This window comes from Lontra canadensis, unplaced genomic scaffold, assembly GCF_010015895.1.
Source record: "Lontra canadensis isolate GAN:19392208 unplaced genomic scaffold, GSC_riverotter_1.0 scaffold4, whole genome shotgun sequence".
NCBI lineage: Eukaryota > Metazoa > Chordata > Mammalia > Carnivora > Mustelidae > Lontra > Lontra canadensis.
Window position 1 is genome coordinate 44,091,436 of NW_022630998.1, and position 16,185 is coordinate 44,107,620.

Here is a 16,185-nt window from a genome sequence, read left to right on the forward strand (position 1 = left end):
CAGTAACTGCTGGGGGATCTAGTCCTAGTTTCAACACTGCTCTTTTCATGATTTTGGAGAACCATTTTCCTCACACTACTCTGACTTCCTCTTCTATAAAACGAAGTACAAAACCTTGAATATACTTGGCATTCAGCATATATTTATGAAATTAAATACAATATTATATCAATCAGGATTCTGGTTGGAAATAACACAACTTCGACTTCAGCTACTTTCTGCACAGAAGAGGGTTTGTTGGTTTATTAACAAAGCTGAGGGAAGGGCAACGGTGGATCTCATTTAAGGAAGGGCTCCAGGACTCAAATACCATCAGGGCTGTCTAGTTCCTCTGCATTCTTTCACCTCAGCTAATTCTACTGGCAGGCCACGTGGCCACCAGTAGCTCTTACATCTTAATGCTCTTTTGTGACAAAAAGGGAAAGACCCCTTTATTCTAGTATAGATAGAAAAATTTTAAAGCCAAATTCTCATTGGTCTGATTGGTATCTTGATTCACACCTTTTAACCAAATAATGTTAGAGTGAGTTCTGCAGACATTTTACGTACATACACACGTGCACACACATTTATACACACTGAAATTACATATATGTGAAAGTTCAGTGATGACTTTAGGAAAAAAGAGTGGTTCACCTATAAAGGTAAAACGTGTTCCTTTTGTTTTCAGTTTCCCACCCTAGCTGCATAGAAGCTGTTTTCAGGAGTAGAGGGATCAAAACAAGGGACCTCCATGTTTTCACGAAGCTGGCTCAGGCTCTGCTCTTGGTGCAGGTGTTTAAAGACTCCTACATCTTCAGGATGGACACCTGGGCTCTCTCTGCTCCATTAGCATAGTAAAGGCCTTCTATCTTATGCAGAGCCTGACATGCATTTCTGAAAAACAAACAAACAAACAAAAAAGCAAATTCCTAGCTCCTTTAATGTGGTTTTAGCACAAAATCCTTGATTGCAGGAGAACCTGCCTCAATGTGATAATAAATAAAACTACTGCCGCTTTTTTGTTGGATGTCAGACACAATGTTAGAAGCTTTCAGTGGTGTGCTAAAGCAAGCTACTACTGGCTCCTGAAATCCTGTTATTAGCAGACCTTCTCTTGATACGTTCAGCAGGCAAGGATGTAGGTTGAAACTGATAATGGGCATTCACATCACAAAATTGGTAAATGGAACAAATCAAGACCCCTGACCTCCCATACAGACCTGGTTGTTAAACTCTTACCTAGCACATGACTGGAAGCTTCATATTTATTACTTTACTTAATCCTCATCACAGTCTCATGATGTATATTTGTTAAGTTCATTTAAAAAATTAATTTAGAAAAGGGGAGATATCAGTGTGGTTAAGAACATACATTGCATTACTTGTTTGGACCTGACTTCTGTCTGCTCCAAAGCCCTACACTTGGAAGGCAGCTGACCATGTGTTATTTTTTCCTTAGCAGCCCTTCCATTTGTCATTTCTCACATCAACCAACACTGAAATGTCAGCTCTTTTAGGGAGAGAATGTAATCCATTGACAGAAGTGCTTTCACTCAGCTAAAAATCTCTGGCTACACTGAGGAAATGTTCTTCTGTGTTTCTTCCACTTCTTGCTGCAGGTGGTTCATTGGGGATTGGTTGGAATGTAGCAAGACTTGTGATGGTGGAATGCGCACCAGGGCAGTGCTCTGCATCAGGAAGATTGGACCTTCTGAGGAGGAGACACTGGACTACAGTGGTTGTTTAACACACCGGCCTATTGAAAAAGAGCCCTGCAACAACCAGTCATGTCCACCTCAGTGGGTGGCTTTGGACTGGTCAGAAGTAAGGAAACATGAGGCTATATATTTTGAGATCCAAAGCATTTAATACTAAGGACACCTAACCATGTGAACGCCTTAGAACTCAACAAGTAGGGACTCATTAACAGTAAATTTGGTCCTGTTATATTTTATTGCTGCTTGTCAGGAAGTAAGGGTTTTGGGGGCGGGGTGGGGGGGACATGGTTAATCAATGAAAAACTAGACATCAATGTGATTAAAAATAAACCCAAAGTGAATTTGAAAGAATATAATAGTGAGTACTCACATAAGTGATTTTTCTCCTTCTTTGCTATTCTTTTTTTTTTCTTCTTTGCTATTCTTGAGCAGCAAAATAAGCTCAGAATTAGTGATAGATCTTTTCTCCCCACGTAATGTAGCCTAACTACATAATTCATACATTTGAATATTTATCAATTTTTAATCACTTACTATATATCTAAATATGTTTTAATTGCTTCTGTTGCATCTGGGGAAGAAACATGGATTTGAGGGTTATAATATGCCAAAAAGTCAAATTCAGATTTTATCATTACCTCTGCTTATATGATCAGAGAGGGAGACCTAAGATAATGGTTTTCCAGCATACATGTGTATAAAAGAGCCTAAAACAATCCAAAGGACTCAGAAAAATGGTATTATGAAAAATAAGGTAAGAGGTAGAGTTAAATCTTGACTCCTCATTCTGCATGAGACATAAACATATAAACACCATGCCATTCTCCACATTTCCCAAAGAAGAGTTGAATTCTTCTGTAGTGTTGGTTAATACTAAAAAGAATGAATACCTGGCTATATAACTAAAGGTCATTCTTCCAATTTAGCCAAACAGGATGCATTTCCTGCTGGAAACATTGTGGTACTTGCTTTGGGTATTTCCTGTAGACCTCATACGTTTGTTAAAATAATTAAATAAATAAATAAAAAAACAAACAAACAGAAAACATACATTATTCTTTAGGAACCTCCGGATGTAACTTTTCCCCTTCTGAATCTTACTTCTAGAGTGGCCTTATTTTACTAGAGGCAGGGGCCTAAAAGAGGGACTGTGTTTAAGATGGTACATGGAAATGGGAGATTCTGACCCATTGTGGTTATCTATGGAATCTGTGGTGGGAGTTGGGAGTGTTCTCCCAAGTTTTCTGGCCAAACTCCAGTTCCAATAATTATATCTGCCTACTTAACTTTTGTGTTTCAATCAAATGCAGAGATATGCTTGGTATTATTCACTGAGTGGTTATGGAAAACAGTATGAAGTTTCTGTTCCTTAAAAGTGGGTGGATTAACTTCTAAATTGATTTTTTTAAAGGTTTTGTTTATTTATTTATTGAGAGAGAGAGAGAGAGCAAAAGAAGGGGGAGGGTCAGAGGGAGAAGCAGACTCCCTGCTGAGCAGGGAGCCCAATGTGGGACTCCATCCTGGGATTCTGGGATCATAACCTGAGTCAAAGGCAGTTGCTTAACCCACTGAGCTACAAAGGTGCCCCTCCTAAATTGATTTGAAAGATAAAACCTACTGATAAAGAATAGACATTCTACAGAGTTATACATAAATTGGTAATTTTACCTGAAATTCAGTGCCTAAGACCCTCTAGAAGTTCACAAGTAGCTACTGAGAATGATGACAAATTTGTTATTAGAAAACCATAGTGGAAGACCTGACTTTTGTCTTCAACAGTTTTAACGTTTCAGGTCAAGCCCCTACTTATAATTTAGTGCTAAATAAACACACTGGAATGGGCACTACAAATAACACAAAGGAATCCTGTAAACTTGGGAAAGTAAATGTCCATGAAACAACTAGAGAATAATATAAGATAGTGTTTAATAAATGAGGTAGAAATGTATAAGTGATAAAGAAATTTAGAGCTGAGAAGGTCAGAATAGACTGAGGCAGGATCAGAAAGCTTTTTAGGTGATGGGAATTAAACTGAATATTGAAATATGGGATATGAAATAGGGAAGAAATTAGAGAAACTGGAGAAGATATTCCTGATGTCAGGATAGAGTTATTTATTCAGTTACTTATTCAGAAAATATTCCTGAAACAACTGAGTAGAAACACAAAGATTTTGTGGTCCAAGTAGGGTGGTGAAGAGAGTTTGTTTTAAAGAGTAAATGGAAAAGAAGATTGAGTAAAGTAGTAATAGATAATAAAAAGGATTGAATACAGAAACTTATACATCATCTTTCTACCCAAAGTGGAAAAAAGTAGTTAAGTTCATAAGCAGACACAAGAAGAAATTTCTGCCAACCATGAAAACACTAAAATCACACGCACAGATTTCACGTTAATCTCTTGATCTACACTTTTCTATATCAGTATATTTTTTCTTTTTTTTTTTTTAATTTTATTTTTTATAAACATATTTTTTTTCCCCAGGGGTACAGGTCTGTGAATCTCCACGTTTACACACTATATCAGTATATTTTTATTTTAACATAAAACAAATATAATCACCTTGAGAAATGGCATATGTATAGTTATTGTTATTTCCATTTCAAATACCTTTTTAAAGTTTTCTTCTGAAATCAACTTCATATAGGTTGTAATTGCCCTGCTCTTCGAATTTGGATTCTCTCTTGTTTGTTTTTAGAGAGAGAGCACACGCAAGCAAGCAGTGGGGCGGGGAAGGTCATAGGGACAGGGAGAGAGAGAATCGGTAGCAAGCTCCACACCTAGCCCAGAGCCCTACATGACGCTCCATCTCAGGACCCTGAGATCATAGCCTGAGCCAGAATCAAGATGCTTAACCAACTGAGCCACCTGGGTGCCCCTAGAATTTTGATTCTTACCCATCCATTCTTAGACGTGACTTGCTCAAATAGGTCTGAGAGGCTCTTAAGCACTCCTGGAGGCTTCCTGAAGAATATAGCATGAATAAGTTAGGTGGGCTTTTAATCACATTTCTGCTACCTTCTTTAAGGTAGCTAAGTCAGGGGCTCCCGAGTGGCTCAGTTGGTTGAGTACCTGACTCTTGATTTGGGTTGAGGTCATGATCTCAGGGCTCTGAGATCAAGCCCTGCATGAGATCAAGCCTGTGTGGGCTCTGCGATAAGCACGAAGCCTGCTTAAGATTTTCTTTTTCTCGGGGTGCCTGGGTGAGTCAGAGGGTTAAGCCTCTGCCTTCGCCTCAGGTCATGATCTCAGGGTCCTGGAATTGAGCCCCGCATCGGGCTCTGTGCTTGGCAGGGAGCCTGCCTCCCCCTCTCTCTCTGCCTGCCTCTCTGCCTACTTGTGATCTCTGTCTGTCAAATAAATAAATGAAATCTTTAAAAAAAAAAAAAAAAAAGATTTTCTCTCTCTCCTTGTGCCCCTCCTGCCACCCACCTCAACCCCCACAGCTGTTCATGTACCTGTGCTCAAAAACAATAAAATATATAAAGATTTTAAAAAATTAATTAGAAAAAAAAGATAGCTAAGTCAAAGCTTAGGAGAAAGAGGTAGTGCGGAAGATGTCGTATGCACATGTTGGGACTACTGTTTCAAGGGAAGCATTGGTGGCTGCTCTTGTCTCTCCACAGGCAATCTGAGAAAACTGTAGGGGTAGGCATAGGTCAAGAAATGCTGCCATTACCATCTCAAAGATTCTAGTTGAACACTGTCTGCACCATCATCTTTATTCTTTGGATCTTCCTCGGGAAAAAGGACCTAAGCTTTATGCCATATAGGCTTTCCTATTTATTTTCCAAAGGAGTGGTCTACTCTCACACTTCCATTTCCTTGCTTTACTAGGATGGCCACTTCTTCCCTAGATGGATTAAAAATAAACGAAAGTAAATAATATTAAGTGAAATAAATGTCTGAGTCGCTATGGAGACCAAAGTGAGAACAAGGAGCCTGTTCTACCTAAAGGAACAGAATACCTCCCACTAATGAAAAGAGGAGGTCCTAGCAACAGAGCAGGGCATATTCTATCTTTTTTAGTTAACTGCTACAAATATTTCACACAATATTCTTTTGACACGCCCCTGGAAACTTCCCTCCTTTTTCAGCCCCTTCCCCACTTCCAACTATCAGCTGTCTGAGCTGTGCTAATCACAAGGGAGAGGTTCAACTGGTGAAAACATGTTGCAGCAAGAGGAATGTACCCTTTGACCTTTTCTTTTTCTTTGCCAGCGCTCTAATATAAAATTTCCATTGTTCCAAAGCCAGGAACCATTTTTCGTTTTCCCCATCAGTGAAACCCACCCGGTGTTTATGGCAAAAGAAAAAAAAAAGCCAAATTACCTTGGTGGAAAATGGCTCTTCAGCAATCTTTTTGTGAGACTAATGAAGGCACGGCTTTCCTATTTCCTATAATCTAGCTTCACTCTTGGGATCACCCATGCTATGTTGGACTTAAATGGTTTTCTCTTTTTGCCCTCTCTTGGCAAATAACTTTTAAAAGCATTGCTGCATACTGTGGATGGGCTCCAACAATCCTAAGCCATTCTTTTGATGTATTGGAATAGTTTCTTTTGACTCCCACAGAGCAACCATTGAAAAAGATCTGTTTCTTGTACTTACTCTTGGACAAGAGGATAACTGCTGGCATCATATTCAATTGATTTTCTAGGACGTACATTCAGGTAGCATTACTTAAGAAGGACTGAGGGGCATGGGGTGTTGGAAAGGGTGGAAAACCTACCTTCAGGGGACTGTGCTTTGTTTTTGAAGACAGTTGTGACATCGCCTTGCTGATTCTTAGGTTCTACTCTGGTGCTATAACAAAGTGAATTAAACCTATCTCTCCAGAGAGAACTCAGTCCAACCCCAAAATGGTAACATTTCTATCCTTTACATATGAGAGCCAAATTCTTTTCTCTGGTGTCGTTCCAAATACTTTTCTCTACAAAATATGTTTTTCTTTTTTAATCATTGATCATTAAAACTAAAGCATAAATGCATCTATCATAAAAATTACCTGAGATGAAATCCCACTGAGATGAAAACACAAAACAAATGGTCTGGTCATATTTTAAATAATTGTAAAATTTTGATTTTATGAATAAATAAGAAAAATAGGTATTTACCTGCAATAAAGAAAAATAGCGAGAAATAATTTTACCAAAGAATGGATTCAGGGCTGCTGGGTGGCTCAGTGGGTTAAGCCTCTGCCTTCGGTTCAGGTCATGATCCCAGCGTCCCTGGAATCGAGACACGCATTGGGCTCTCCGCTCACAAGAGAGCCTGCTTCCCCGTTCTTTCTCTGCCTGCTGCTCTGCCTACTTGTGATCTCTCTCTCTGTGTCAAATAAATAAATATAATCTTAAAAAAAAAAAGAATGGATTGTCCACTGAAATAGTATCTTCTACACAGCAACCTATAATTTATTGTGAGAATGAATGGAATGGATTTTGATGTTTATAACTATGCTTTCATCTAAAAAAGTGAATTCTATTACTCAACTCAGGATTCAATATCTAAGTGTTGCTAATGAATTTTAGTGTGTAGTAAAAAAAAAATATGTAAAAATCTACCCTTTATGTGGGCAGGGACCAATGATTATTTCTCAAGAATGCTCTGAAGCATTAATACCTATTAATCATATACCTAATCATGGCTACATCTTGATTTTCTAAAATTTCTTATTTTTTAATTTCATTTCATTTCATTTATTTATTTATTTTAAAGATTTTATTTATGTATTTGAGAGAGAGAGATCACAAGCAGGCAGAGAGGCAGGCAGAGAGAGAGGGGGAAGCAAGCTCCCCGGTGAGCAGAGAGCCCGATGCGGGGCTTGATCCCAGGACCCTGGGATCATGATCTGAGCCAAAGGCAGAGGCTTTAACCCACTGAGCCACCCAGGCACCCCAAAAATTTCTTACTTTTTTAGACAGTTAAATAAAACTGAAACTGTCAGATGGATAAACCTATTTATCAGAGGGCTAGAGAGATGAAATGTAGGCTGTATAAAGCAGAAGGAAGAAATAAAAATAAAAACAAGCTGAGAGACATCTATGCTTGAACATCTCCAACCTAAGATCAAAATAATTTGCCAGATAGAGTTCTCCTTGGATGAACCTGGTCTAAGTGGCATCCCTAATGCCTTTACTGGTTGTTGTTTGTTTTTTTTTTACAAGCAATTTTTAAACACTGAATTTTATAATCTCCCTTAAGAAGTACAATATTTGCAGAAAACAGAGGTGAGGCTTTGGCCACATACATGTAGTATTTGTGGCTAGGTCTGCAGGGGTCAGGGCTGGTGTATTTATTGAATCAGAAACTGGCAGAAATGTAGTTTTCAGTCATTCATTATTTTGAGAATCCAGTGGATTATCCCTACTTCTAGTGCAATGGGAAGGAATATCCTCAGCTTATTTAGTGGAGTTGGGCTGTAATTTTCTAAAATTATTTTTTTGCCTCAGTATTTTTTTGTCATTGTATTCTCAGTTTTGCGTATAATCATATGTTGTCCCACAGAGAGTTTGTGTCTCAGTGTATTTACCTTTCAGAGCTTTGTTCTGGTAGAAACTTGCTATCTGGATTTATCTATAAATCTTGGTGTGAAAATAGTACTTCCTAACATTTCTGTGAGGATCAGGTAGAGTATGACATGCAAAGTATTTAGAACACTCTCTGGTGCTTAATAAATATTGGTGTTGCTTTCTCTTTTTATTCTTCTCCCTCTTGATACCAGTGTTACTTGTTTCAGTTTGGTTTTGGTTTCCTGGGAACTTCTAGACCTGAATGAATGAATTGTCTGTCATTGCATTGTCTTGCTCCCCTAACTGTTAGCAGGACTTTGGCATAGGCTCTTAGCAAAGACTGCTAGATATTACCACATTCTTCAAATAATAACAGAAGCTTCTTACTACTGGAAAAAGGTACTCAAATAAGCAAAAAGCATATGTCCCCAGCTTTTATATACATACATATGCTTTTAAAATGTAAAGGGAGAGGGGAGTGTCACAAGTGTATTTATTAGTAAGTGTTGCCAATATGGAAAACTAATCATAGCTTAAAATACTAAAATTGAATTTCTTATCTATCCTATGTGTTTTTGCCTATCTCCCTAAAGTCAGAATTACTCTTCTTTTTGTATCTCAATTTATTTTTTAATAATTAGTTAATACTTCTTATGTATTCCCATGACTTTGTTTCTGCTGCTGAGAGCTATAATGTGGATCAGAAGGCCTAAAATTTAGCTCCTCCTCTACCATTTGCTGTTTCACCTTAAGTGACTTAAGCTTTCCTTATCTGTAACTGTTCTCAAACATTTGTGTAAGAATAATGTCTTTGAAAGTGTTTCATGCGTGAGCTGTGAAACTCTAATGAGATATAAGGTAGTAGTGTTATTATTGATGATAATATTAAGCAATAAGAAAGTGACAGAACTATCTTCTAAGGCTTTGGCTTCTAACTGGTGGATGGTGGGGAGACTTCGTGCAAAGTCAGGAGGACTAGACATGAGTGGGGCATGCTCAAGAGACTAGAATCAGGGCTTTATTCATTCTACAGAACACATGCAGGAGATGATTGCATGTCTTGGTTTCTTGAAATATAAAGTATTGGGAGTGTTATGATGATCACATGAGATAATAAGTGCAAAGCACATAGTGTAATGCCTAACATCCAGGAGACAGTGGGAGTTAGTATTGGGTCTGCCATTTAGTAGCTGCATGACTTTCTACCACTTGCTCTTAGACTGTTTCCTCATTTTAAAGACAGAGTAATAATTGTCAACTGACAGGATTTTTGTGGAGACTATGTAAATTACAGCACTTAGCACGACACTTGGTATATATCATGTTTATTAAATGGTATCTGCTATTATCATCATTATTTCTGGTAGTGGTTAACTAACGGAAATGACAGCAGCATTGGCATTGTGTTTGGCACTGGGCTAGCCCTGGAGAATACAGCACATTAGTGTGGAGCGATGAGTCTGAAGAGGTAAACGTAGCCTTCCTATCAGGATATAGTAAGCATATTTAGAATTTGAATTTTTATCTTGTAGACAATAGCAAGCCATTGAAGGATTTTTCTGTTTTAATCACAAGAGCATATAATCGGATTTCTCCTTTGGAGAGTGAACGGAGATAAGAGCAAGAAACAGGAGACCTTTCAGAAAGCCAGTGCAGGAGCACCTAGGTGCAGTCGTTAGGTGTGTCTGCCTTGGGCTCAGGTCATGATCCCAGGGTCCTGGTATCAAGCCTCACAATTGGTCTCCCTGCTTGGTGGAGGGCCTGCTTCTCCCTCTCCCACTCCCCAGGCTTGTATTCCCTCTCTTGGTGTCTCTCTCTCTGTCAAATAAATAAAATCTAAAGAAGGAAGGAAGGAAGGAAGGAAAGAAGGAAGGAAGGAAGGGAGAAAGAAAGAGAGAAAGAAAGAAAGAAAGAAAGAAAGAAAGAAAAAGAAAAGAAAGAAAGCCAGTGCAATATTACATGAAAAAAATGATGTTTGTCTGAAGTAAGGTTAGTGGCAGTAGAGACAAAGAGAAATCAATAGATGTGAGAGAGCTGTAGGGGCTCCACACTCAGCAGGGAGTCAACTTGAGGATTCTCTCTCCTTCTCCCTCTACCATCCCCCCTGTTTCCTCTCATTCTCTCTCTCTCTCTCTCTCCCCCCTCCCTCCCTCTAAAATCAATCAATCAATCATTTTAAAAAACTATTAGCTTCTGGAAGGTAGGGATCATCTTATTTTTATATCCCCTTCTCCTCAGCCTAGTGTAACTCTTACAGTGGATCTGGAAATTTCTTCTTTCTTTCTTTCATTCTAATGAAAGGTATAGAAGCATGTTTTTTAAAAGTGTTATGGGTAAGGTCATCAAGGGACTGAGAGTAAGAACAGATTTTAAGGAAGGTTTCAGATGTGCAGGGGAGAAAGTTGGAGACTTTAGTCAGTCACCATGTTTAATAGGTGACTTTAGAAAGATAACATTCCACTTAACCTGGAGAGAAGGTAAATAATAGACTTTGTGACAAAGGAAGAAGCATCTTCTCCTCAGTATGAAGATCAGACTGGTTCAACTAAAGAACAGTCAAAATTCATTATGTTTGGGAAATTCATTATGGACAGAGGAAATCCAGAGATTTTCTATGCAATAAACTCCACCAATGGCCATGTATGCTTAGTTACCACACTCTAAGAAAACACACCTCAGTCAACCCCTAGCCTGCCTCACAAAGATGAGTTCTCATGGTCTACGAATAATGGAAGGATTCTTTTTGGAAGACTACATCCAGCAAGTAGGAAACCAAAGATTCCACATTCCAAAAATTAGCAGAATCTTATCACAGCTGAATGTGGCCAAGGATAGGGAGGAATCGAGGAATAAACCTACCTACAATAAAGAAAAAAATAAGTTAGCCAAGAAAAGCAAACTTTGGCTTTAGGCCTTAAAGTCCTTAGGGAAAAAGATAAAAGTACTTCTGCCTAAAAACTTAAGGAATTTTCATATCTGAAAGGCTTTGCCCAGAATTGAGTGTATATGCATGTTGTATACCCAAACACGTTTACTTCAAGAAAGATTTTTCTCCAATTTTCCTCTATCTTTAGAATGTCATTATTTATTTGTTTCATTTCCAGTGTACTCCCAAATGTGGTCCAGGATTCAAGCATCGGATTGTTCTGTGCAAGAGCAGTGACCTCTCTAAAACATTCCCAGCTGTGCAGTGTCCAGAAGAGAACAAACCCCCTGTCCGTATCCGCTGCAGTTTGGGCCGCTGCCCTCCTCCTCGCTGGGTGACTGGAGACTGGGGCCAGGTAAGGCAGTTGCACAGCGGGGCTCCTACTGAAGCAGCACCTTGAGTTTCCTGCCTGGGTCGTTATGAGAGCTCAAGAGTTGAGTAACACCACTGAGAAATCTAGGTATGAGATACAAGAATGAAAAAAATGCACACGCAGCATCTGCCACACATAGACCCATTTAGCTGTGTCTCTCCCACGCCCACACACTTCCTAATTTTACCTACTTCTTGGATCTTAACATTTTAACTTAAAATGGAAAGAGAAGGAGTCTATATGGGCAGATATTTGAGCAAGCCAAAAAAAACTTTGGATTCTAGTCCTATCTCTCAACTACTTCAAGAACAAATCAGTTAATATCAGTGTCTTAACTTTACTACTTGCAAAGTAGCTCCTCTTAATTTCACAGAAAAGTTATGGGTGTTATGTTGATCAGTCTTTGCAATATTATTAATATTTATTCTTCAATAGGTTTATCAGATGGACGTGAGTTGGGAAGCCAGTATATAAGGCTTTTCGTATGTATTTTTATTAGACACATTTTATGTTCTAATGTACATTTTTTCTCTTTTTATCCTTACTTTTAAATTTTGCTATCTAATAGAAGACCACCTTAAATCCTTTTAAAACAAACTAGTATGTTTGATTAAAAGGAAAATTGAGTTTTATTCTTTTGAATGTCAAAAAGAGAATCTATTAGGTTACATTTTTAAAAAATGCTCCAGAAGATAAGTTTCTAGATGGTTATTGCCCTTTTCCTGTGGTCTTATAATTAACCTTGTAGCTAGTTGTTTCCTAAAATCTGAGGCCCAAATAAATCATGATATATAACTATACGAGTATGGTTTTGGACCTGCCATTACTTCTTTAAAATGGCATTGCATAGAAGTAGTTGGCAAAATTCTGGCCAAACTTAGGTATTTCTAGAGTATAGCAGTATCTGGACCTCTTTCGTTACATTTGGGAGAGGGCAAAAGATTTTCAGTCTTCATTAAGGCAAATAAATATACTTTCTCTGTGCTTAGTCAGCCCTGTGGGTAAACAGGAAAAAATATGATCATAACATATTTAACATTTGCATTTGTATAACAAATCATTAATAATTTGCATTTGTATAGCAGTATTTAATTTATAAAATACTTAAATGGATACACATGATAGGGTAAAGCATTATAAGCAATTATGTGTGTCACTGTGGAAGTGTAAGTTTCATAATATGGAATTGATATGCTATTAAAGAATCAGAACAGACATGCTCCCATAATTTTTATTTAAACCAGGTAGACATTTCCTTCCTTACATATTCTTTGTTGTAATGCACTATTATATAAAAGTCAGTTGAAAGTTTTTGCATGTTAGTGATTTTGCCAAATTTATAGTAATCAGTTTCAGATTATTTTTTAAAATATTGTCAAATCCTTTTCTTCTCATCTATATTTTAAATTCAGTTTCCTAACATTAAAATTAACTGGTAAAAATATATTCTCAAGGATGCTTTAATACATGTTTATGGTCCCATTTGTTCGTCATTTTGTATTTAAACTTTTTTTTTAATAAATGTGTCTATGAATATCCTTGCAAGTCCTGTAAGTGCTTTGAGAGTTTTTAACAAATAAATTCAATAGGGCCTCAGTTTGTTTACCTTGTAAACATCACCATCGCCTGTCTTGGCACTGGCTAGCTCATCTCCTTGATCCCAAATCTCACAGGCTTTGCTGGCATTCTGGGTGACAGACCTAAAGGGTAGACCCAGCTTCATTCTTCAGCCTGGACAGCTGATTAGTCCCAGCTGAAACTAAGTCACTCTGAGAGTAACTTCAATTCGGAAGTAACTAAATTCCCGATAGATGAAAAAGAAGAGGGAGACATGCTGCTTGGTTCACATTTGTGTGACTGACATCTTAGAAAACTCAGAATACTTATTTAAGCTCTTTTTTTTTTTTTTTTTTAAACTGGTCCCCATCACCAGCCTGCACAGCAGTCACTGCTCTTATACTGAGCTCACATTTTGATCAGATACACAGTGCTCCGGTAGACCATCAGATTGTTTGCCCGTAAGCCTATAATAAATAGGGAGCACAAGTGATGTCCAGCCCCAGAATCTCTAATCTACTTCATCCTGAGGATTTTCTTATTGTACTCCTGTGACAGTTGACCTACTTGGAACTGTTAGAAAAGTAGCCCAAGAAATCTCTTGTTCCTTGGGAGCTATATTGCTTCCATTTTCTAGGGTAATCACATGATCTGTGAATTTCCAAACCAGTTCTAGAGGAGAATGACTTAATCATACCCCTCTCCAAGATGAACTTCATATGGACTTTAAAAGCTAATGTATATATGGTATTTGAGAAGATATAGTATCTTTTTACCTGTTGAAAATTATTGATATCAGTATTTTGTTTTTCCCTGTGTCTTTGGGTTTAGTGTTCTGCTCAGTGTGGCCTTGGCCAGCAGATGAGGACTGTGCAGTGTCTCTCCTACACTGGACAGGCATCTGTTGACTGTCCAGAAACTGTTCGACCTCCATCGATGCAGCAGTGTGAAAGCAAATGTGACAGTACCCCCATTTCCAATACTGAAGGTGAGTTTCCCATGGAGAAAGGGCCTGTGTGTCTAGTGACTCACCTGTACTGGTTCCCAGGGTTTGATGAGCCCCATAAAGACACCATTGTTAGTGTAGTTTGTACAGAGCTTTTGTGAAAGCTGCACGTTTACTGGATATATGATAAGTAAACCTCTATTTTTCCCCCTGGCTCTGACACTAACTATATGACCTTGTTAATCACTTAACCTTTCTGGAGCTAAGTTTGCTTATCTATACCGTGAGAGACTGGAGTGGGTAACCTCTAATGTCACATCCAACCTAGCATTCTATGTTTGACTTGTGCCAGAATTGAGAGATGATTTCTAATGAACCACAGTTTGAAGTGAAAACTTCTGTTTCTTTTTGGAAGTAACAACAGATCTCTACCATCATGAAGATTAAAATTCATGCTTGTTATACATATAATGAAAGCATATGTTTGAAACTGTGTTTCAAATGTTAATTTTCTCATTGTAGAAAAGAAGAAAAAAATAATTACGTAGCTGTTTATAGAGGAAGACAATGTCTTTGGGCTCTGAGATTTCTCTTTCTTATGTATTGGGCAATCAATCACATAGGTTTAGAGGTCCATTTTTCTTTCTGAGTTGGAAGATAAATGGTTGAGGTAGAAAAGAGGATATAACTATCATATTAAGTTCCTGTGTATTGGATATTATGATAGGCCCTTTATATTTATTATCCACCTAATATGTCTCATATACATAAATATCTGTGTGTGTGCGTGCATGCACATGCATGTTATAATATGACAAGAACCTTCCAACAGCTGGTATTACTGAGGAGGAAACTGAGGTGCAGAGAACGATAGTGACTTGCCCAAATTAGTAGACTCAGGATTTGAACCCAGATACGGCAGAGCCCAAGGACATGTCAGTTTCAACATTTTTATGCTATTCTTAATTCACTCTTTAAGGATGGTATTTTAGCATGAAAAAGAGCTTCTGGTTATAAAGTTGCAACACTTGTAGCTTGACCATCATGCTGAGTCATTAGATTTAGGCTCAGTCATTGCTGAAAGAACTGGCTTTTTAACATCCCCACAGCAATATATATATTGCAATATATACAAAGCAATTTATAGCTTCATATTAGGCATTTTAGTAATTTCCCCCAAAGTTGTTTTTTTTTTATAGTGGTTATCATCCATAACCTTCACAGCTGGAGATGCAAAGTTTTCAGGGTGGGCAAAATATCATTTGCACCTGGACTTACTTCTACCTTAAAGAAATTCTCCTAAAATGGATAGGTGTTAATCTGAGGTTTCTTGAATTATTTGGAGAAACACCTCATGGTCATTTAATCTTCCTGGCCAAATCACTTTTTGTTAATATTAATTTGACATAAGCAGTTAAGACAATATTTTTAGCCTTCTTAGTAAAGGAGGAAACTTTTAGGAAATTATTAATCCTACAAAATATGACTAATCTTAGAACTATTATTCCCTAAAGCTGCTGACTCATTGAAAAGAAAGAGGATGGCTCTTACGAAATTAGATTTTAAAGTGGGTATGTCTGTCGTAACTTGTTTTGTGTTCTCTTTGGCTTCCTAATAACATATATTGAATACATTTAAATACCTGAAACTATCAGTTCATTTCATCAGCAGCTAATTATCAAATGCTTGTTGTGGCCAGCCTTGGCCATTCATTATGGAAAATTCAAGTGCATTTATAAGTTCATCGTCTTACACGGAAGATACTTAAGGGAAAAAAAAAAAAAGGAAGGTAGAAGGTGTTATGTAGAGCAGTTAACATAGTGCTGAGAGAGTTGGAGAGTTGAAATGGAAGACCAGTGACTTTAACCTTATAGATCAAGGCAAGCTTCATAGACTAAAGTGGTCTGTGAACCAGCTATTATATGTGGTTGGAAAAATAACCTAGTGTGTGCCCTGGGAAAGAGGATGAAACGGTTGAATTAAATCATAAGTTGTCATTCATAAAGATATGGAATGTACAGATAACATTGATTTCAAAAGAGAAGAGATTCTTGCATGAAGTTATTATGAGTAATCTAATCTGACTTCTGGGGGGCACCTGGGTGGTTCAGTCAGTTAAACGTCTGCTTTCCACTCAGGTCCTGATCCAACCCCGAGTTGGGCTCCCTTCT

General features: G+C 37.8%; 1 protein-coding gene across 5 annotated transcripts in view; it reads left to right on the forward strand.

Annotated features, from left to right (window-relative positions):
- ADAMTS6 (ADAM metallopeptidase with thrombospondin type 1 motif 6) overlaps positions 1-16,185 on the forward strand; it is a 289,783-nt gene that overhangs the window by 263,418 nt on the left and 10,180 nt on the right. For 4 of the 5 annotated variants that reach the window (XM_032849701.1, XM_032849711.1, XM_032849696.1 and 1 more), the window contains 3 exons: positions 1,602-1,806; positions 11,317-11,493; positions 13,900-14,056. In XM_032849701.1, the coding sequence (XP_032705592.1) occupies positions 1,602-1,806; positions 11,317-11,493; positions 13,900-14,056 (539 nt within the window). Of the gene's footprint in view, positions 1-1,601; positions 1,807-11,316; positions 11,494-13,899; positions 14,057-16,185 lie in introns of those variants that run through there. The other variant, XR_004381633.1, reaches the window with a different exon arrangement.